Source organism: Tiliqua scincoides, chromosome 2 (genome assembly GCF_035046505.1).
Source record: "Tiliqua scincoides isolate rTilSci1 chromosome 2, rTilSci1.hap2, whole genome shotgun sequence".
Taxonomy (NCBI): Eukaryota; Metazoa; Chordata; class Lepidosauria; order Squamata; family Scincidae; genus Tiliqua; species Tiliqua scincoides.
Window position 1 is genome coordinate 257,113,953 of NC_089822.1, and position 22,460 is coordinate 257,136,412.

The 22,460-nt window shown below is 47.0% G+C and overlaps 1 protein-coding gene across 1 annotated transcript; it reads left to right on the forward strand.

Annotated features, from left to right (window-relative positions):
• The first annotated feature begins 4,981 nt into the window (after positions 1–4,981).
• On the forward strand, positions 4,982–11,306 carry LOC136641118 (TNF receptor-associated factor 2-like). Its single transcript, XM_066616758.1, has 5 exons — positions 4,982–5,198; positions 6,342–6,396; positions 7,196–7,294; positions 7,973–8,092; positions 8,981–11,306. The coding sequence occupies exons 1-5, from the start codon at positions 5,050–5,052 to the stop codon at positions 9,659–9,661; spliced, it is 1,104 nt and encodes a 367-aa protein (XP_066472855.1). The 5' UTR covers positions 4,982–5,049; the 3' UTR covers positions 9,662–11,306.
• Positions 11,307–22,460: the final 11,154 nt, after the last annotated feature.

Genomic DNA, 22,460 nt, shown 5'->3' on the forward strand with positions numbered 1-22,460 from the left:
TGCTTACTGGAACTGACTCTCATTTTCCATTTTCTTGGCCATTTACTCAGTGCGGAGACATGCTGGGAGCCCCTGAGTCTTCTTGGGATTTCCTGCCCCACCAAATCATGGAGTGTCATTCCTGAACTTGGTTACCTCACTGCTCGCATCTGACTCTCGATCACTTCTGAATGTCAAATGTGCTTCATTAACAGGCCTTTCCAGATTTTCAGTTTGTACTACAATAAATGCGCACGTTACTAATTAGGTACTGTACACAGCTTTGCTCAGACATGTTACACTGTATTTGCATTTTTGTGGCAAGAGTATTGCTGCTTCCTAGTGCTGTAATTGCTATATACTTTGTACTTAGGAAAAGTGTGTTTTTTTCCCCTCCCTGAAGCACAATGAGGCATCCCTGGTGCGATGTGCTAACATGAGTGCTGTGGGCCCCTGTTAGATATGATGCGAATTGTGATGAGCACATAACTTTTAAAGGTTAATTGGTACTAACATACTAAGGAAGCTGTCTAATGCTAAGATAATCATCTGGCCTGTTCAGTGTTTACATTAGCAGCATCTGCACTCCAGGGTCACAGGCCAAAATAGTTCCCAAACCTGTCTTGAGATACCGGGGATTGCACCTGGAACTTGGGAGTGCACCAGATGCTCTAGCTAGCCCACCACACTCCTCTCCTACGCTACCCCCTCTTTCCTTTCCAGTCCAGAGAGTAATAGGAGGAGGAGCAAATGAGCAGATGGTTGGCAACCTTCAGTCTCAAAAGACTATGGTATAAGCCTACAGCACCCGGTATTCCCAGGCAGTCTCCCATCCAAGTACTAACCAGGCCTGACCCTGCTTAGCTTCTGACATCAGACGAGATTGGGCATAAGCAGGGTGGGTGATTTGGCAATCTGCTCCCTGAGGCAATTACCTTAGCTGGAATTCACAGATGAGCCAGCCCTGATCACAGCAAATATAATTATTTTAGCTTTGGGTTTTCTAATGCAACATCTAGCATAGTGTCTATATGGGTGGCAAAATATAGTGCAGCAGGGCTCAGTGGAATCCCCAACAATTCTACTTCTGTCTGTTAGGACAGTGAAAAGAAACTATTTCTTTACTCAGAGTGTGGTTAGCCTGTGGAACTCCTTGCCACAGGATGTAGTGATGGCACCTGGGCTGAATGCCTTTAAAAGGGAATTGAACAAACTTCTGGAGTAAAAGTCCATCACAGGTTACAAGCCATGATGTGTATGTGCAACCTCCTGAGTTTAGAAATGCCAGAATGCCAGATGCGAGGGAGGGCACCAGGATGAGGTCTCTTGTTATCTGGTGTGCTCCCTGAGGCATTTGGTGGGCCACTGTGAGATGCAGGAAGCTGGACTAGGTGGGCCTATGTCCTGATCCAGAGGGGCTGTTCTTATGCACTTATCTGCCATACCTCTCCTTTCTTCCAAGGAGTTTGCCTCACAACAGGTACTGTATTTTTCGCTCTATAAGACGCACCTGACCATAAGACGCACCTAGTTTTTAGAGGAGGAAAACAGGAAAAAAAATATTCTGAACCAAATAGTGTAATAAAATATGTCTCTCCGCTGCTCTGTTTCCATGCTCCTTAGCATATTTTACTACCTCTAGTTTAAAAGAAATTTTATATGCTAGCCTTTTCTGCTTTATCATCCTTGCACTGGTAGAATTTTTCTGCAAGTGCATTGTCACTAAGCATTACATTTGCATTACCATTGAGCACCTGCATTTGCATTACAATTTGCATTTGCATTACCATTGAGCAGGCAGGCAGGACCCTGGTCAGGGGCAGAAGCACCTGCCAAGGAGGCTCTGCTGCCCTGAGAACGCCTGCAGCTTTGCAGTATTCGCTCCATAAGACGCACACACTTCTCCCCACACTTTTTTTGGGGGAAAAAGTGCGTCTTATGGAGCGAAAAATACAGTAAGTTAGACAGACAGACAGACAGACAGACAGACAGACAGATCTGCCTGTGATGTTCCCTCTTAGGCTCTTATTCAGACATAAATTTTGACAGCCCCAACAGGGCCATCCCTGCAGCGATCTCCAGTGAACATAGGAAGAGCCAAGGGCCCCTCAAGTCCAGCTTCCTGTATCTTATAATGACCTAACTTGCCTCTGGGAGCACTCAGGACAACATGATACCTGTCTCCTGTCACCACTACCTTGTATCTGGCATTCAGAGACAGGCTATCTCTAAAACCCAGAGGCTGCATGCAGTTATTATGGGCTTGTAACCTGTGACTTTTACTCCATAAACCTGTCTAATCCCTTTTAAAGGCATCTAGGTCAGGTGTCAGTACCACATCCTGGAGCAAGGAGTTCCACAGATTAAACTCTCTCTCTCTCTCTCTCTCTCTCTCTCTCTCTCTCTCTCTCTCTCTCTCTCTCTCTCTCTCTGGTGCATTTTCAAAGATGGCTTTATCCTACACTGAGTGAGCCCCCAATCCTATTGGAGCTTTGAGCTGACGGAACTAGCATTCCAGCAGCACAAAGTCCTTCATGACAGCGCAAAAGCCAGGCCACCATCATGTGCTTCTGGGCCACGGCCTCAAAAGGGCAGAGGAACAATGTGTACAGCAGCAGCCCCAGAGGCCTCCTCCAGTAACTGGAGGCATGTCATGGGTAGGGAGGGGGAGGACCACTTTACAATTTGTAGCCAATATATTTAATATTACAAACATACTAAGGCTTTCGTGGCTGGATGAGTTCAAAACATAATTTGTACTGTTTCTCGAGTCTTGAAGCCACCCCTTAAAGCATAAGAACATAAGAACAGCCCCACTGGATCAGGCCATAGGCCCATCTAGTCCAGCTTCCTGTATCTCACAGCGGCCCACCAAATGCCCCAGGGAGCACACCAGATTGGGACTAAATCCTGCAGTGTGCTTCAATCTGTGGTTCAAAGACTTTTCAAACATTTCAAAATATTTAATATTAATCAGCCCATTACACTACAAAACGTCTTATTGATGCAGCACTTTTGGGATGTTCAAATCATTTAGCAGACATTCAAACAGCAGTGCTTTCATCCGCCTCGCAAGGTCTTTGACCCACGATGGCAGATCTCTGGCAGTGGTAGTGCCTGGGGAGCCGAGGCTGAAACAACCTAAGGTGAACTAGGAAATTCATGGCCAGAGGGAACTGGTAACTGGGGACTTTGTGGATCACAGATTACAAACAACACATCGAAGCTTATTTACTCACTTTTGAGTAAAGTCCACTGAGCAAGCAGGAGTGATTAGATATCCATTTGTTGCACAATGCAGGAATTCTAGCATTGGAGCTCCCTTTTTACTTTCTTTGTTGCACTTGAGCAATTGTGGGGGGGGGGGGAAGGCGCTCCCATTTTCAACAGAGCAGTGGGCAGGGTGTTTAACTCCTCCTGACACCACTTCCCTGCTCAAAATCACCTCCAGTTGCCGCTATGGAGTTTATTTTTCACATTCTTCTAGTGCCCTTCCTCCAAGGAGCTCAGGGGTGTGCATTGTTCCGCCCTCCTTCTGTCCTCACAACAGCCCTGTGAGGTAGGTGAGGCTGAGATAGTGACTGGCCCAAGGTCACTCAGGAAGCTTTGTGGCCGAGTGGGGATTTGTACCTAAATCTTTCAAGTCTAATTCCAACACCAGAACCACTACACCATCCTGGCTCACACTTTTATCCCATCCATTCAGCTTCACCCAAGTTTCATAACACGCTTCACCCTCATCATAACAACCCTGTGAGGTTAGGTAAGCTGTTAGGCTGGGTAACAGTGGCAACAAGGCCAACTCATTGTGACAAGACCATCCAATTAGCTCTGTGGCTCAGTGAGACTTTCAACCCCAGTTTCCCCTGGACTTTAACCACTACACGCTACAACAGTGGCTCTGAAACTGGCTCCCTGAAGAGCTGTGGAAACCAGACAGGGGAGCCAGCAAACTTTTGCAAAAAACCCACTGCCCTATACAATGTATAGGATTGTAGCCCCAATGGGGAACTACAGCCCATGGCCCAGTAGGTCAAGGGAGTCACCAGTAGAAAAAGTTGGAACCTACTGCACTACACCATGCTGTACAATTGGGGGGACACCAGACTGACCATAATAAGAAGCACTTTTTCTCCTCTGCAGTTCACAGAAAGCAGGCCAGCTCTTTCAGCTGAGGGAGGCAGTGTGGTGTAGCAGTTAGAGCAGTGATTTTCAACCAGTGTGCTAGGGCACATTGGTGTGCCACAAAAGTTTGGGAGAGGGTCATTTATTAGTAGGGCCATTACACAAGAAGAGCCCCACCGGATCAGGCTGAAGGCCCATCTAGTCCAGCTTCCTGTATCTCACTGTGGCCCACCAAATGCCTCAGGCAGCACACAAGACAACAAGATACCCCCATCCTGGTGCCCTCCCTTGCGCCTGGCATTCGGAGGTGGCATACTTCCAAAATCCAAGAGGTGGCACATACCCACCATGGCTTGTGGCCCCTGATGGACGTTTCCTCCAGGAATGTTTCCAATCCCCTTTTAAAGGCATCTAAGTGAGATGCCTTCACCACTTTCCTGTGGCAAGGAGTTTCACAGACTAATTACACTGGGGTGTTTTTTTTTTACTAATTACACTGACTAATTACTGGGTAAAGAAATCTTTTGTCTGTCCTCACTCTCCCAACTCTAGCATGCTGGGCTAGGAACTGGGAGACCCTGATTCAAATCCAGCCCCCCCTCCAGTTCCCACACAGGGGATCGTGGCTCCCCCCCCCCTTGGGGTTCCCCCACTGCCCTTTCCCGGGCCCTTGGAGGGACGTTCGGTTTCCTCTCCGTCCCTGCCTGCGTTTTCACAACCCCTCTGGGCCCCCAGCCCAGCCCAGCTGCAGCGGCGGGAGGCATTTCCCGGGCGCCGAGCCCTCCGGCCGCAGGCACGTTCGGTGACTCAGCGCCGGGATTCCCTGCTGCGTCTTCTGCTGACTCACGCGCAGGCGCCCATAAATGCCTCCGGCGCGCTGCCTCCGCGGCAGACTCGCGGCGTAGCACGATTGGGATTGGGACAGGGAGACTCTTTGCGTGGACCATGGGAAAGCTGCGGGGCTCCGTGATGCCCCTGGACCCCGTGAGCAACGCGGGGCTGCTCTGCCAGACCTGCGGCTTCCTCCTCATCCACCCGCAGCAGGCCGAGTGCGGGCACCGCTACTGCACGGGCTGCGTGAAGGGGCTCTTCAGGTCAGTGCCGGGCCAAGAAAGGGGCAGGCAGAGGGGGCTGGGGGTTCTCTCACTCTTCTCTTTACACACACACACGTGTGTGTGTGTGTGTGTGTGTGAAGGGGCTCTTCAGGTCAGTGCCAGCGCCAAGAAAGTGGCGGGGGGGCGCTGGATTCATTTATTAGTAGGCCCCCCCCACTGGCAGCACAGTGTGCCTTGTGAATTGTGAAAAACCTGATGGTGTGGTGTGCCTTGATAGTTTTAGTGCCTTGTCAATGTGTTGTGAGATGATAAAGGTTGAAAGGCTGATCTATAGGATGGATGGAAGTAGATTTCTGAAAGAAAAATAAAGGATCTATCTGTGTGTGTGTGTGTGTGTGTGTGTGTGTATAGCAACTCTGAAGCAGGTTCTCCCCTTCCCGTCCATCCATCCAACTTGACAACCATTAATAGAGGAGTTGTTTATGCATTAAATTCAAGCAAAATCCCCTGTGTGCCAATACTTGAAGTGGAAGCTGGTTTTTGGTGCATTTTTTGGTAATATCTGTGTTTGAACTGTTTATGGAATTTAATTTTAAAGATATGTGGGATCAAGGCCCACTGCCGTTATTGGGTCTTATTTTCTGAGTACACACGGGCTATCGAAACATTGTGTTTTATCTCCTTTCTTCTGCATTTTCCCCTGAATGCATTGTCCAGTTCTATTGGGATTAGAAGTTTTAGGGGTGAGAGTTTTAATCCGTTTCACTGGTGGGGACCAGTACCAGTTGGGGAGAGGCTGTAGCTCAGTTGGAGAGCCCAGACTTTGTGTAAGAGGTAAAGGTGATGAGGAAGTCCCACTTTTGCTTGGGGGGGGGGGGGACCTGCTTCAGAGTTGCACCTGATGTAGTATATATGAATTAGTATTGTTAATGTTTATAATGAATGAGAAATTGTGTGTGTGGAGGATAAGAATAAATTGATAAGTGTGGCAGAGGACATAAGCACACTTATGTTTGGAAGGTGTGCCTGGATGACAGTTAAGCTGCAATCCTGTACACACTTTCCTGGGAGTAAGCCCCATTGAATACAGAGATACTTGCTTCTGAGTAGACATGCATAGGATTGTGCTGTTAGAACACTGACGTTCCAGTTAACATTCTGTTTTCTCTCCTCCCCCTGCAGGGACACAGACAGAGTTGCATGCAAGACTTGTAAGAAGAGACTGAGCCCCAGAGAGGTGAGTGGCAAAATGGACTGTGGGACAATGCTGGTGATTTTTTGGTAGTAGCCACTGCCACTTTTTTTTTTTATTCTTAATGGTTTGGGTTTGATGGTCATTTTTTAAAAATTGCTGATCACTTTGCTAGTCTGCTGAAAACATCCACTGTGCATTTAATTTCCTGCTCCATAATGGCTAGGATAATTACCTGTGTTGCCCTTTGGCCCCCAACTGGTGGGTTTGATCATACCCTGAATGAATATGGGTCATGCCAGTGGATGCCATCACCATTTGTTGATGACAGTTGACAACTGACAAAAAAAGTTGTTGTTTTTTTTTAAAAAAAAAAGAAAAGAGGGCATTACCACATCAGGGGCTTTCCTGTTGATATTTGTGAAGAGGGTTTTTTTAAGCGGACCTGCCAAAATCCCTCATTTGATCTACTATGGGTCAGGAACTCTGCCCTTGTTGCAAACAAGAAGAAAGATGTCCATATACAGCAGAACTTTCCAAGTTTGCCACACTTTACTAATGGGGTTAAGGTTGGATTGTGAATCCAGAGGAGATGAAGCCTCCTTGGGTGCCCTTCAGGGAGAAAGGTGGAATACAAATCCAATAAATAAATAATGAAGATCTTAGGCTTTACCAAGGGGGAGATGGGAATTAAAACATATGGGGGCTGTTTCCAGGGCTGACCATACATTTAAGGTTGTCTGGGCTTTGGGTGTGGTGACAAAAGTAGGAATTGTGAGGAAGGGGATCCAGGTTTGGTTTTACGATCCTCAACTAACACATCACATTTTTCTTTCCATCCCAGTTTCACAGTGACAAAGCAGCAGAGAATGATGCCCTTGCCACGAAAGTTGCTTGCCCAAATTTCGGCTGCATTTGGACTGGAACCTTAAAATCATACCAGGTATGTAATGAAGATCATCTGTATCTCCTCCCCTCCGCTGTGGGACAAAATTTGGGCACAACAGTCAAAGGGTGATCCTTTGTACACTTTCAGGACTGGCTAATATGGTTAACAGCCCAATCCTAACTAAACCCTTCCCCAGCAAAGCAGCTGTGCCAAAGGAGAAAGTACTGTATCCTGGAGGGGGGGATCATTGAGGCCTTCCCTTAAGGTACAGGGACCTTTGTTCCTCTATCTTGGGCAAGCCTCTGCTGCCCCAGTGGGTCTCCTTGGATCTGCGCCAGCTATTTTGCTGGCTCAAGTCCAAGGAGAGTGAAGGGGACAGGGAACTGGGTTGGCATCCAGTATACATCAGTGCCAGCTACCTCCCCCCCAATACACACAAATTTAAAATGATTTTGCAGTCATTGCTGCTTCTCTTGGAACTGTAGTTCAGAGCCATCACTACCCCCTCCAGATTGCAATTCCCAGGATTCTTATGTTGAAAGCCTTGACAATTGAACAAGCCATTTATGTTTATATTGTAAATGTGCCCTTGGCTTTGTATATCTAGCCCAGTTGGCTTCTAGTTAGCTAGTGGAGGGGGAGAGAACTACCTCCCCTGGCTATGCAGAAATAACTGCTCCTACACAGTCCAGCCTTTGCTCTTCTTATTCTGACCTGCTCTTTTTGGTTTAGGAGCATGCTTGCCCCCCTGTGGCACATGCTGGAACTTCAAAGAAATTGGCGTTTGCTCTTGATGCTCAGGACATGGAGAAGGAAAAGAAGCCCCGGTGGAGCGTGAGCAGCTCTGGAATGGTAAGTTGCTGGGCAGTCCAAGAAGGGAATGGTGGGATGAGGAATGTGCCCTGATGCTGAGGGGAAGTGAGTGTGATGTACCCAGAGGTGTATGGGGAATACTGCAGCCAGGGCTTCTGTCAAGTACCACATTTTTATGCTTTGCTGCACTTTGTTAAATTGACTTGAGAATTGTTAAATTGAATAGTAGCCCAATCTCATCTGAACTCGGAAGCTAAGCAGGGTCAGGCCTGGTTAGTACTTGGATGGGAGACCGCTTGGGAATACTGGTTGCTGTAGGCTTATACCATAGTCTTTCGAGACTGAAGGTTGCCAACCATTACACAGACTGATGACTTTCTAAATATAAAAGAAATCCTGGGGTTGAAGGGAGAAACAGCAGCAAGACTTCCTTTATTTTTATCACATGAATACCCCCTCCATTTCCTCAAAGGAATCCAGGACAGTATATGCAACTCTTCCCTTACAACAACCTTGTGAGGTAGGTTAGGTTCAGAAATAGCAACAGGTCACTCGATAAAATGATCTGGCCAAGGGAGGATTTGAACCTGGGTCTCTTCAGTTTTGGTCTGACACTCTTCCCACCACATGACACTATCTTGTGACACATGGCACTATCTTGGTGCTCAGCATGAAGAGGTACTTAGTCTGGATGCTTTTATAGAGGAATCCAGGCTCTACCACATTCCCTGTTGTGGTCTGTTGCTGTTCAAGAGGCTTCCTGCTGATCTGATTGGTTATCCTGTAGAAGCCTCTTCTGGTGCTCACAGGCTAAATCCCTGCCTGGTATTCTTCAGGTTCCAGGTTATGGGTTTGGCACCTACATGCATCCAGAACAGAGCAAGATACCCGTATGTGACCTCTGTCTCTCTCTTCCCTCTTCCACAGGTTGACTCTTCTCTGAATGAGGAATCTGTCTTGCTGCGCATGGAGGCTTTGGAGATGATGGTGACATCTATGCGATGGCAGCTGAACAGTCAGTCAACCACACTGAAGTGTCTCCAACGCTGTTGCTCCCAGTACGAGAAGTTGTTGAGAATCTCTCAGGAAAAATGTGATGCCTCCCAGGGAGCCAAAGGGTCCTCATCATCATCGCCAGAGCTGATCAGCACCGATGGAACTCTGGTGTGGAAAGTGGAGAACTTTTCCAAGCTCATGAGGGACGCCAAAGCTGGGAAGAGGCGTTCTGTCTACTCCCCAGCCTTTGCCACCCACGCGTTTGGGTACCATCTCTGTGTCCGGCTGTACCCTGATGGAGACGGCATTGGCAAGGGCAGTCATCTCTCACTCTTCATCGCCTTGGCCAAGGGGCCCTATGACGATGTCCTGCCCTGGCCCTTCCGACAGAAGATCACCTTCTCTCTCCTAGACCCCAACCGAAAAATGCCGCCTCTGAAGGAGACGTTCCTTCCTGATCCTCAGAGCTCCTCCTTCCACCAACCTCAGGACAGACTCAATGTGGCCAGTGGGAGCCCCCTCTTTGCCAGCCACACCCAGATTCCCAGCTACCTCAAGGATGACATTCTCTATCTCAAGGTTGTGGTGGATTTGGCAGGGATGGAAATCTGAGACTGGAAGTTGAGGGGGGAATTAATGATTGTTCTGTTTTCCTTTTCCCCTTCCTTGCCTTTTCCTCCCAATGTTCCCTGCAACTCTTTTGAAGCTCTGTTGTCAGAACTCTACCCCTTCCTCTCCCACATCAGTTATGTCCACTACAATTTCAATTCTAATATGAGTATTCAGCTACCTCTTAAGGGAGTTTAAGATCTGCAAGTCCACAATTGTGCTAGAAATTGTGGGAAATTGGCTCCTGATAAACTCTCAGGTTCCTAGTCCTTAGTACTATGGGCAATTTTTTTTTTTTTTTTGAAAACCTGCTTCTGTGAAATGCCTGAAAAGTTGCAGAGGGTCTAGATAGGCCACACAATGATCATGAGTGTGGAATACCTTAGGGTGTGTGTGGTTGTATGTTTCATCTCTGTGCAATAACTGTGAAATGTGATGTTAAGAACTGACATCTGCAACTCCTGCCCAACCTTTGGCTAAACTGTTCAGTGACATCATGGAATGTTCACAAACATTCCCACTTCTCAGGATAAGAAAACAAAAATCTTACTGACAAACAGTGTAACTTTTATGAAGGAAATGAATTAAAGTTGAGTTTTTCATGCCAGTTCTCTTGATAGGTGATTGAGGGAGTTTAGAAGACTCAAAATCTAAACAAGAAGCAGGCCAACAATTGTACAGAAATGGCATTTGAAGGGGAGAGGGCAACAAACAAAAGGGAATGTCAGAATGCCAGATGCAAGGGAGGGCACCAGCATGAGGTCTCTTGTTATCTGGTGTGCTCCCTGGGGCATTTGGTGGGCCACTGTGAGATACAGGAAGCTGGACTAGGTGGGCCTATGGCCTGATCCAGTGGGGCTCTTCTTATGTTCCTATGGAAGAATGGATGGAGAAATTGGAAGCCGAGAGAGTCCGTTCACACAGGGCCTGGAAACAGGAGCACAATGCGGTGTCGGTCAGAAGGGCATAAGCAAGTTTTAAAACACAACTATTAACAGCATGTTAATCTTGCTTGGTTTTTTGTTTTGTTTTTTTTACTGCTGCTTCTGACAGCGATTTTTAAAATGTGTATTTTGATTTTTAAAATGTGTATTTTGAAATGTGCATTTCAATTATGTTGTGAGGCAACTTGCAAATGGCAACTGAGAGGTGGGGATCATTTGAATGAACAGAATTGGGAGCTTAGGAGGCTGAAGCCAAAAAAGGGAGGCTAAATTCCTCCATAATAATTTATTTTTTTTAATGAATCAGCCTGATATTTGATAGCAGTTTTCTAGTATGCGCAAGATGTGTGCCTTCCATAATCTTTTTAATTTGTGAACGATGGTAGTGCTGAATTGAGAAGTGATTATTTGGAAACTCTGAAACATGAGGAATTGTTTTATATGAAAGTGCTATAAATCATTGGAAAACTGCTGATGGGGCAGGATGATTTTTATCTTGATGTGTGTGTGTACGCGTGCTGGGTTTTTGTGCATCTTTTCTGACAGAAAAATGTTTTATATTTTTAAATAGCCTTATTAATCATTTCTGTAGCACTTTTTGTAAGAGCCAAGGGGCTTTGCAATAACCACTAAGGAACCCAAGACATGCATCCTTAGACATGACAATTATTCTTCTACCTCACATTCTATTTATTACCATCAATGTATTTATTGTAATACCACACAGATATTTTTGTGCAATTTACAATATTAAAGATGATGATTTATATAATTAGTGACTGTCTTGTGCTGGCTATTAGTGACTGTCTTGTGCTGGGGGGGGGATGATAGCTATGTGTGTGTACCACAGATTACAGGAAGCTGCCTTAAAAAGAGTCAGACCATTGGGCCACCTACCTCAGACTTGTCAACACAGGCTGGTAGTGGCTCTCTAGGGTTTCAGATAGGCAGGGCCAGGTCCATCCGTGAGGCCAACTGAAATAATTGCCTCAGGCAGCAGATTTATCATGTGCATAGTAGAGTAGCTGGGGGGGTCACAGGAGTCACAGGACCCCAGGCAGCACTCTTCTAGGGGGAGGCAATGCTGCCCCTGCTGGGGTCTTGCCCTCCTCACTCACCCTCACCCCCTCTGAGGCCTCCAAAGGCCTTCCAAGACCTTAAAACGAAAAACTGGAAGTGACCTTCTAAGGCAGCCATTTTCAACCACTGTGCCGTGGCACACTAGTATGCCACGAGAGGTTCACAGGTGTGCCATAGGAATTTGGAGGAAGATTATTTATTAGTAGGGCCAATGGGGAACTGAGCCCCCCACTGGCAGCATGGTGTGCCTTGTCAAAAAGCTGATGGTGTGCCTTGACAATTTTAGTGCTTTGGGAGTGTGCCATGAGGTGAAAAAGGTTGAAAATCACTGCTCTAAGGCCACCCTGAGCACACATCCTCTCTGGATCTCATATTATGCTCTGGACTCGACCAGAGCACAGCTCTGGTTGCATTTGGAGGGGGGTGGGAGTGACCCTGGAAGGTGCACATTGGATGTCCATCTCTGTCAGCCTGCTTGCCTCCACTGGTGGTCTACCTTTTCTCTCCCTGGACTGAAAAAGGGGGGTAGAGAAGGAAATGTGGAAGGGAAGAGTGCTGAGCCAGAAAATTTGAGAGTGGGAGGGGCAGAAGCTTTGCACATCATCAGGCAAGGCCAAGATGTCAGGAGGTCTTGGACAGACCCTGCAAAGGGATCTTTTGTTTGCTTTTCCTGGAGATGCCAGGGACTGAACCTGGGACATTCTGCATTCCATGTCACTGAACCACAGTCTCCCCTTCCCCAAAGGTTGGTTCCCCCATGTAATGCTCTACCTCCCTTGGTGAATTTGGGGGAGCAGACTGGGCTTGTGTATGGGCCTGTTTGTATGTGCACACATACACACTCCCCAGTATGAGCTCCTCAATGTTCTGGCCCAGAATAGAACCTACAGACCACCTGCCTTTGGGGCTCACCAGGCCCATAGCTGTAGACCTAGACAATGGGATAGCAATCTGTGGGTCAGGCAGACCTATTCTGCACTGGCATGAGAATGAGGTTTTAGAAAGGACAGTATCATTTCAGACTGGGGGGGGAAGGACTTTGGCTCTCTTCTTTGTAAACCCCCCATTCCTGTAGTTAGAAATCAGAATCAACTGAGACGCTATTACGCCATTCCAAGCAGGGGAGAAATTTGGTGACAGACTTCTGGCTTCTGCTCCCCTAAGTTCACCCCTAATTCCTTCAAAATAGCCCACATACATCACTCACTCTTTGTTCCTTAGACTGGGAATTTCCACTCCTGAGCTGGCTTGCTGCTTACTGGAATCAAATTGCATTCAGTCTCAACTTGAATTACTGCTAACTCTTACATTGGGAGGGGTGGAGAAGGTTCTTTTGTCCTCTCTCTGATCTTGGTGAAGGCCAGAAGTTCTGGTTTTAGGGGCCTTCCAGTGGCTTGTGCAGACAGCTGGTAGGGACATTCCACAGTTATCTCTAGCAGAACTCTGTTCATGCTCAGCAAAGAGCTGCTTTCTGAAAGAGGGAATTGCTAGTTTATAATTTGTATATGGAAACCGACCCAATTTCTTCTTCATTATCATTACCCAGAGTGTATTTCTTTACCCAGCGTGTAATTAGCTTGTGGAACTCTTTGCCACAGGAAGTAGTGATGGCATCTTGCCTGGATGCCTTTAAGAGGGGATTGGACAAATTTCTGGATGAGAAGTTCCTTATGAATTACAAGTCATAGTAGGTAAGTGCAAGCTCTTGGTTTTAGAGGCAGGCTGCCTCTGATTGCCAGAGGCAGGTGAGGGCACCGGGATGCAGATTGTGTTTGTTGTCTCATATGCTCCCTGGGGCATTTGGTGAGCCACTGTGAGATACAGGAAGCTGGACTAGATGGGCCTTTGGCCTGATCCAGCAGGGCTCTTCTTATGTTCTTATCTCCAGTCCTCCTTCAGCCATGGCATTTAGTTTTGCCAGGCTCTTGATCCAGTTTTATAGCTGTTGTCTACACAGCCTTACGCATGCTCTCACTTTTTCCGGGGAGGGGGAGTAATATTTTTTGATGGGGGAAATGATATTGGTGGTTGCTTATCAGTGCTCAACTTTTGCCTTATAAGCAGTTTGTTGTCTTGGCAAACCACTTGCCTTTCAGTGTCAGTACTTCGCTTCTGTAAATGGGTGTCGCAGCAGTGACTCCAGGGATCAAGAGAAGGATTTGGTGTTTGGGGCTCAGGATCTCCAACCTGTAGTTGGCTTGGGATTGTGAGCAAATCACTTGTCACTATCTCTAGTAGAGCACTCTCCTTCAGTGACCAGCCAAGTGGCACTGGCAAGCTTACAGGCAGGTTGTGAGGACAATGGCCTTCTGCTGCTTGTCCCAAGCATTTGGTATTCATATTGCCTCTGAACATGGAGGTTCCATCTGCTGGCTTGTTTTTCATTAGACATTGCTTTGTGTTTTGAATATGCTTGCCCAGTGGTTCTCAAACGTTTCTGCCCCACAACCCAACTTCAGCACGGAACTTGGCAACCCGGAACTGTTGGCAGTGACATGGTGACTTCATCATGCCACCACCATTACACAAGCTCTGGTTGGCAACCTTCAGTCTCAAAAGACTAGGGTATAAGCCTACAGCACCCAGTATTCCCAGGCAGTCTCCCATCCAAGTACTAACCAGGCCTGACCCTACTTAGCTTCCGAGATTAGACGAGATCGGGCATGTGCTCTGCTCAATGGTCTTTGGCCCGCTCCAGGCCAAGTCACATCATGTTCTTACTGATTAGAGTACTCATCACTAGAACATGCTCCAGAAGTGGGTTTTCACATTTAAAAAATGTGAAAACTTGGCAGCGTTAAGTGGTGGTGGTTCCAGATGGCGTCCTGTGACCCACAGTTTGAGAAACAGAATGCTAGCCACTTCAAAATGCTATTTGCAGGAAAAGTGGGGTCAAAATGTTTAGAAGTAAGAACATAAGAACAGCCCCACTGGATCAGGCCATAGGCCCATCTAGTCCATCTAGTCTAGCTCATCTAGTCTAGTAAATAAAATCATGGCTGATGAGGCCTTCCATTGGAGGACTGCTTAGGAGGACGTTTGAGTGTGTGAAGCCAAAGAAAGATAGCCTGGGGAGGTGAGATTTGTAGCCCTTTTTGGAGGCATCAGCTGACCCGTTTGAATTTCTGTCTGCCAGGTAGTTGTTAAAGGCCCAGAAACACAAAGAAACAAACTCTGATCCCTGGTCTGTCTCCTGCAAGGTGAGTTCATGCCTCCTCACAGGGTATCCGGTACAGAATGATTTGTATCCAGACAGCAGGGCCAGCCCATACGTGAGGCCTACTGAGAGAGTCACTTCAGGCAGCAGATTGATGGAAGGAATCCATCTCTGTCCACCCACACACTTCCATTGCTCCCACTCTCAGGATTGGAAATGAAAGAGGAGGACTGAGCAGAGGGAAGCATGAAGGAGATTGATGGGCTAGACAGAGCATCCTTCACTTCTGTGCCAACCCTTTCCAATCCTGGGAGTAGGAGAAGCAGAAGCTAGTGCATCACTAAGCAAGGGGGAGCAGCATTTGACATATAGCCTCAGGGGGTCTTAGACTGGCCCGGCCTAAGAAGAAGGGAAGTCTGTTCACACAGATTTCCATCCATGACCTATTTCTGCATGGACCCTAAAAAGACAACAGTATGGCTGGCTGATGTACTAGCAGACTCTATACCTTTTTTCTGCTCCCTGCAATTCAAACTGAGCTCCTTACTATTTTAAGCCTTCAGGGGGTTATGGATATGCAAGATGGTTAATTGTTACAAATGGCCATCAGAGGGCAACAGTGGCAAAGATTTAAACAGAGACCTTTTAACAATCCAGTTAGGTACTGTTGATATAGGACACTGGTTTCCAAACATTTTAGCAATGGGACCCACCTAGGTTTACCAGACTTTAAAAAAAAAGATACCTAGAAAGAAAAAATTTATTTAGTTATAAGCAATAATAACCAGAAAAAAGACCTTCAAACACTTATCTCTCTCTATTATTATTATTATCATCATCATCATCATCATCATCATCATCAACAGTATTTATATACGGCTTTTCAACTAAAAGTTCACAAAGCAGTTTACAGAGAAAAATCAAATAACTAAATGGCTCCCTGTCCCAAAAGGGCTCACAATCTAAAAAGATGCAAATGAATACCAGCAGACAGCCACTAGAACAGACAGTGCTGGGGTGAGGTGGGCCAGTTACTCTCCCCCTATATTTACACATGCTTGCAAACTGCAGGAGCTGAGCTCTTTGCAGAGTGATTAGCAACCACAGTATCTGATTTTTTGAATAACCTCAGGACTTGAGGCAATTAGTTATCTGATCTTTCCATCACCCTTTGGGGACCCACTAAAAATCAAGTTGCAACCCACCAGTGGGTCCCGACCTGCAGTTTGAGAACCATAGGGGGCTATCTTGTCCACTGTTCCCAGAACTGTGGCTTGATGTTTCTCAGTCATTTCTAACAACCCATTTCTACAATTTTGCTTTTCCTATCAGATTCTTTCTTCAAAACCGAAACTGAGATATACAAACGTGGCACAGACCTGGGTGTCGGGAAAAGTCTCACAGCAAGATCAGCAGCTAGGGAAATTGTCTGCAGCTAAGGCACTTAGCTGACACAAGCACGGGGAACACCTGGGAGAGCAGGGAAGTGGCAGAGGAAAACAGCCTGCACACCTGCGATGAGGAACCTTTTGGGGGAAGATGTCAAGGAGGCTGGCTTGTTTGCTGGACTTCAGCCACAGTCTCCCTGGGAGTCCTCTTCTCCAGGGTGGAGAAGGAGACGGGGACCTCAATCCCCTTCCTATCTCAGCTCTGAGGCAGTAGTAAGGATTCTGCCTGCTCCACTGCAGTTTACTACCCCTACCTGAAGAGGGAGTGCTCCCTCAGTGGTGTGGACTTCTTGCTACCGTGGGGCATTGACAGTCTCTGCAAGCAGCAGGGCAGCCGCAATGTGCCCTTACAAACAGCATTTAAGGAGAATAAAATACTTTTCCTGTTTATATCCCGCTCTTCTTCCAAGGGGCTCACAGTGGCACACATCCTCATGAGAACCCTGGAAGGTAGGACGGGCTGAGAGAGAGAGTGTGTGATTTGCAAAGGGTGGGGGGAGTGCTCCTCTAAGACAGCTGATGAGAAGATACCAATTTTCCCTACCATGTCAAAGTTGTTTGCTTCTGCTGATAGAGGAGTTATTAAACCTATTATTATAGGTTTCTAATGCTTCAGTAGGATGGAAAGCTAGATGAAGAGCATAAGAAGAGCCATGTAGATCAGGCCAAGATCCCACCTAATCCAGCCTGTATCTCACAGCGGCCAATCAGAGCATTCCCTCTGGGATCCACACCGGTGTGCAGACCCCTTTCACAGCTGCCTAGAATCATGATGTGAAACCACCTCCAGAAGGTTGGCATCGCTGAACTTTCAGATTGCTGAGCACTTTGCTGCATGGAGTACAACTGGGAGGTGAGCACCCGCACATCTTTTGGTGGGCATTTGGTGGGCCACTTTGAGATACAGGAAGCTGGGCTAGATGGGCCTATGGCCTGATCCAGCTGCGATCTTGAATATGTTCCCATATGAATATGGGATCTGGGATATGTTCTTATGTTTTTATCTTAGAGGGAACAAATGCCTCTGAGAGCACACAGAGAACAAGATACTTGCACCCTGTTGTCACTCCTTCCAGTATACCCTATTCAAACCTAGGCTACCTCTAAAATCAGGAAGTTGCATATAGTCACCATGACTTATAACCTGTGATGGACTTTTCCTCCATAAATCTGTCTAATCCCCTTTTAAAAACATGTAGGACTGGTGCCAACACAACGTCCTGTGGCAAGGAGTTCAACATATTAAGATTCAGTATGACATTCAGTATTCTTTGTGATATATAAAGTCTCTGCCTTTTGTTCAAGATGGTAATATTTATTAAAATTTTTTTAGATTAATAACTTCCTTATGTTATGGCTGTGAACAAGCTGTTTCTAAATGGGGGGGGGGGGTGGAATCCAATGATTTTGGCTCACCTAGCCATTAAATCCTGGTATGTGTGTGCCAAGATTTTGGACTGACAATCAGCCTGAAGAAAACACAGGTCATGGTTCAGGATGTGGACTCACCTCCCTGCATTACAATCTCTGCGCATGAACTGGAGGTTGTCCATGACTTTGTGTACCTTGACTCAACGATCTCCGACACTCTTTCTCTCGATACCGAGCTAAATAAGCGCACCGGTAAAGCAGCTACCACGTTTTCCAGACTCACACAGAGAGTCTGGTCCAACAAGAAGCTGACGGAACATACCAAGATCCAGGTCTACAGAGCTTGCGTCCTGAGTACACTTCTGTACTGCAGCGAGTCATGGACTCTTCGCTCACAATAGGAGAGGAAACTGAGCGCTTTCCACATGCGCTGCCTCCGACACATTATCGGTGTCACCTGGCAGGACAAAGTTCCAAACAACACAGTCCTGGAACGTGCTGGAATCCCTAGCATGTATGCACTGCTGAAACAGAGACACCTGCGTTGGCTCGGTCATGTCATGAGAATGGATGATGGCCGGATCCCAAAGGATCTCCTCTATGGAGAACTTGTGCAAGGAAAGTGCCCTACAGGTAGACCACAGCTGCGATACAAGGACATCTGCAAGAGGGATCTGAAGGCCTTAGGAGTGGACCTCAACAAGTGGGAAACCCTGGCCTCCGAGCGGCCCGCTTGGAGGCAGGCTGTGCAGCATGGCCTTTCCCAGTTTGAAGAGACACTTGGCCAACAGTCTGAGGCAAAGAAGCAAAGAAGGGAGACCCACAGCCAGGGAGACAGACCAGGGACAGACTGCACTTGCTCTCGGTGTGGAAGGGATTGTCACTCCCGAATTGGCCTTTTCAGCCACACTAGACGCTGTTCCAGGACCACCTCTCAGAGCGCGATACCATAGTCTTTCGAGACTGAAGGTTGCCAACAAAAAGTGTGCCAATGAGGCACATATCCTCCAGGGGGCACTAGAAGTCTAGCAATAGAAGTTGCTTATATTGTTGCTGCCACAGTCATGCTCCATTTCATTTTGTGTTGCCTCCAGTCTTTTCTGGAGGACCAATTCCAGAAGGTGTTGCTGGGGGCCCCCTTCCATTCATTGCTTTGTCCAACAGTGTCCACCAGGTTCTCTTCTGCTCCTATGTTTTTTACTATCTACATGAAACTGCTACGGGAGGTCACTGGGACTTGGGGGTGGGGTGTCCTCAATATACAGATGACACCCAGCTCTCCCTCTCTTTCCCATCTTCAGCCAAGGAGAATGGGCATGTTCTGAAGCAATGAATGGAGTCAGTGATGGGCTGGATGAGGGCCATCAAGCTGAACCAGACAAAACAGTAATGATGAGATTTGCAAGCTAGGGATTGGATTGTCAGCTTGTTCTCCATGGGGGTGGGCTCCCCTGAAAGGATCAGATTTTAGTTTGGGGTTTGGGGGTGCTCCTGCTACTACCAGAGGTGCTTGCAATCTTTTAGAAGCAGGTTACCTGGGGCATTTAGTGAGTCACTGTGAGATACAGGAAGCTGGAGTAGATGGGCCTATGGCCTGATCCAGCAGGGCTGTTCATATGTTCTAAACATCGTCTATGCAAGGGCAACCATAGCTAGGTCCAGCTGATCCAGATTAAGGCTCACAGCTGTCACCTAAGACATCCAGATTCAAGGCAGGGTCCAACAGCACCCCTAAACCCCAAACTAAAATCTGATCCTTCAAGGGAAGCCCGCCTCCAGGACGTAATTCATGGCAGACAGGTTTATCAATGACTGCTAGTCATGCTGGCTATGCACTCCCTCCGGGTTCAGCAGCAGTATACCTCTAGGTTGCACTATTGTAGTGATCTTATGTGGGGCTGCCTATGAAACTTGTTCAGATGCTGCAGTCGGTACTGAAGGTAGCCTCCAGCCTACTGACTGGAGCTAGGGGCCAAGACCATGTCATGCCCCTGCTATACTGTCTGCCTGTATGTATCCAGGCACAGCTCATAGTGCTGGTAATGATCTAGAAAGCCCTCATTGGGGTGTTTTTTTTATTTTTATTTTAACTGCTTAAAGGATTGTGTCTCCCCAGATGAGTTTGACCACTCTGTGCAGTAATTTTGGGAAGCTCTGTTGCAGATGCTGTCACCTTTGGATATATGGTTGACTTATGACTTGTGGCAGGGCCTTCCCTGTTGTGATGCTCGAACTATGAGTCCCAAATCAGGCTGGGACTGCCTCTTTTGTGCTAGTATTCCAAAGGGGACTTAAAACTTTTCATTCCACTGGGCCTTTAATTGATTTTTCTCTCTTGTTTTGAAGATCTATAGCTTGTAACTTTTGTTTTGCTGCCTCATTCATCTGTGTGTGTGTGTGTGTGCGTGCGTGTTTGAATTGTGGTGTGATGCTTATCTAGGGCCCAATCCTAAACAACTTTCCAGCACCAATGAAGCCATGCCAATGGGTGTGTGATGTATCATGTGAGGGGGGGGGCAGTCATAGAGGCCTCCTCAAGGTTTGTTTGTTTCCGTACCTTGAGGCTGCATTAGTGCTGAAACATTGGATAGGATTGGGCCCTTAATTAATTTTTTTTTTCATTTTGTTATAAGCCTCCTTGGGCTTCCCCATTGGGACAGGAAAGATGGGGTGCAAATGTTTTTAAAAGAAAGAAATGCCTCTTGGCAGGCCCACGGCTAGAAAGTTTGTGATGGAGGACCCAAGGTTCTGTGGCGAGAGTAATGCACCCCCCTGACATTCCAGAGGGGTGTGTTGCAACAAAAATAACAGTCCCATGGCACCTGAAATTCTTGTGCAAATAGGCAGCCACTGTTGCTCATGATCCATCATTTATTTTTACTTCTATTTATTTCAGCCACAATTGGCTCCCAAAGCAGTTCGATCCACAGGAAAGCACAATCCAATTAGCCACATTTGCTTGCTTTTAAAACATGTCCTTTAGCAGGCTGGCATTATCCATGCAAAAATGCTTAACAATAAAGCAGCAAACCTGGAGCCTTCCATTGCTAGTAGCCATTGGTAGACTTGTCCTCTTGGAATTGGTCTAGTCTCCTTTTAAAGCCATCTAAGTTAACCCTCTCCCTCCATGTGGTTGCAAATTCCATAGATGTATGATGCATAACATGTATATTACAAAAGGAAGTTTGTCCCTAATCTCCTGCCAATCCATTTCATGAGATGGGCTGCCATCCCCACCCTACTCCTGCTTTAATGGTATGAGAGGGAGAGGGGGAAAAATCTGCCTTGTCCACATGTTTCCAGGAGGTGGTGCTGCAGAGTGTTGGTCTTCTCCATGGTATTTGTTGTGCTACAGTGTCCTGCAGGGCTCAGTTGCATATGCCATGATAGGCATATGCAACCTCCTGGTTTGGGAACTTCAGAATGTCTGATGCAAGGGAGTGGCATAAACTGTGGCAAAAGAAATGTAAGAAGGTGATATGGGAGGCCAAGCGAGACTATGAGGAACGCATGGCCAGCAACATTAAGGGGAATAATAAAAGTTTCTTCAAATATGTCAGAAGCAGGAAACCCGCCAGAGAAGCGGTTGGCCCTCTGGATGGTGAGGGAGGGAAAGGGGAGATAAAAGGAGACTTAGAGATGGCAGAGAAATTAAATGAGTTCTTTGCATCTGTCTTCACGGCAGAAGACCTCGGGCAGATACCGCTGCCCGAACGGCCCCTCCTGACCGAGGAGTTAAGTCAGATAGAGGTTAAAAGAGAAGATGTTTCAGACCTCATTGATAAATTAAAGATCAATAAGTCACCAGGCCCTGATGGCATCCACCCAAGGGTTATTAAGGAATTGAAGAATGAAGTTGCAGATCTCTTGACTAAGGTATGCAACTTGTCCCTCAAAACGGCCACGGTGCCAGAAGATTGGAGGATAGCAAATGTCACGCCTATCTTTAAAAAGGGAAAGAGGGGGGACCCGGGAAACTATAGGCAGGTCAGCCTAACATCCATACCGGGTAAGATGGTGGAATGCCTCATCAAAGATAGGATCTCAAAACACATAGACGAACAGGCCTTGCTGAGGGAGAATCATGGCTTCTGTAAGGGTAAGTCTTGCCTCACAAACCTTATAGAATTCTTTGAAAAGGTCAACAGGCATGTGGATGTGGGAGAACCCGTGGACATTATATATCTGGACTTTCAGAAGGCGTTTGACACGGTCCCTCACCAAAGGCTACTGAAAAAACTCCACAGTCAGGGAATTAGAGGACAGGTCCTCTCATGGATTGAGAACTGGTTGGAGGACAGGAAGCAGAGAGTGGGTGTCAATGGGCAATTTTCACAAAGGAGAGAGGTGAAAAGCGGTGTGCCCCAAGGATCTGTCCTTTCAACCTCTTCATAAGGTGGCATCCACCCAATAGTTATTAAGGAATTGAAGAATGAAGTTGCAGATCTCTTGACTAGTCTCTTGACTCTTGTCCAGCTTCCTGAAAAACATAGCAGCCCGCCAAATGCCCCAGGGAGCACACCAGATAACAAGAGACCTCATCCTGGTGCCCTCCCTTGCATCTGGCCTTCTGACATAGCCCATTTCTAAAATCAGGAGGTTGTGCATACACATCATGGCTTGTACCCCGTAATGGATTTTTCCAGCAGAAACGTGTCCAATCAACTTTTAAAGTCATCCAGGCCAGAAGCTGTCACCACATCCTGTGGCAAGGAGTTCCACAGACCAACCACACGCTGGGTAAAGAAGTATTTTCTTTTGTCTGTTCTAACTCTTCCAACACTCAATTTTAGTGCATGTCC

What these genes read in the sequence shown, in the direction of transcription:
- LOC136641118 (XM_066616758.1), top strand. Translation starts at nt 5,050, where the DNA reads ATGGGAAAGCTGCGGGGCTCCGTGATGCCCCTGGACCCCGTGAGCAAC. An exon ending in GAACCTTAAAATCATACCAG is followed by an intron (nt 7,295 to 7,972) that starts GTATGTAATGAA and finishes TTTTTGGTTTAG; the next exon opens with GAGCATGCTTGCCCCCCTGT. An exon ending in GCGTGAGCAGCTCTGGAATG is followed by an intron (nt 8,093 to 8,980) that starts GTAAGTTGCTGG and finishes CCTCTTCCACAG; the next exon opens with GTTGACTCTTCTCTGAATGA.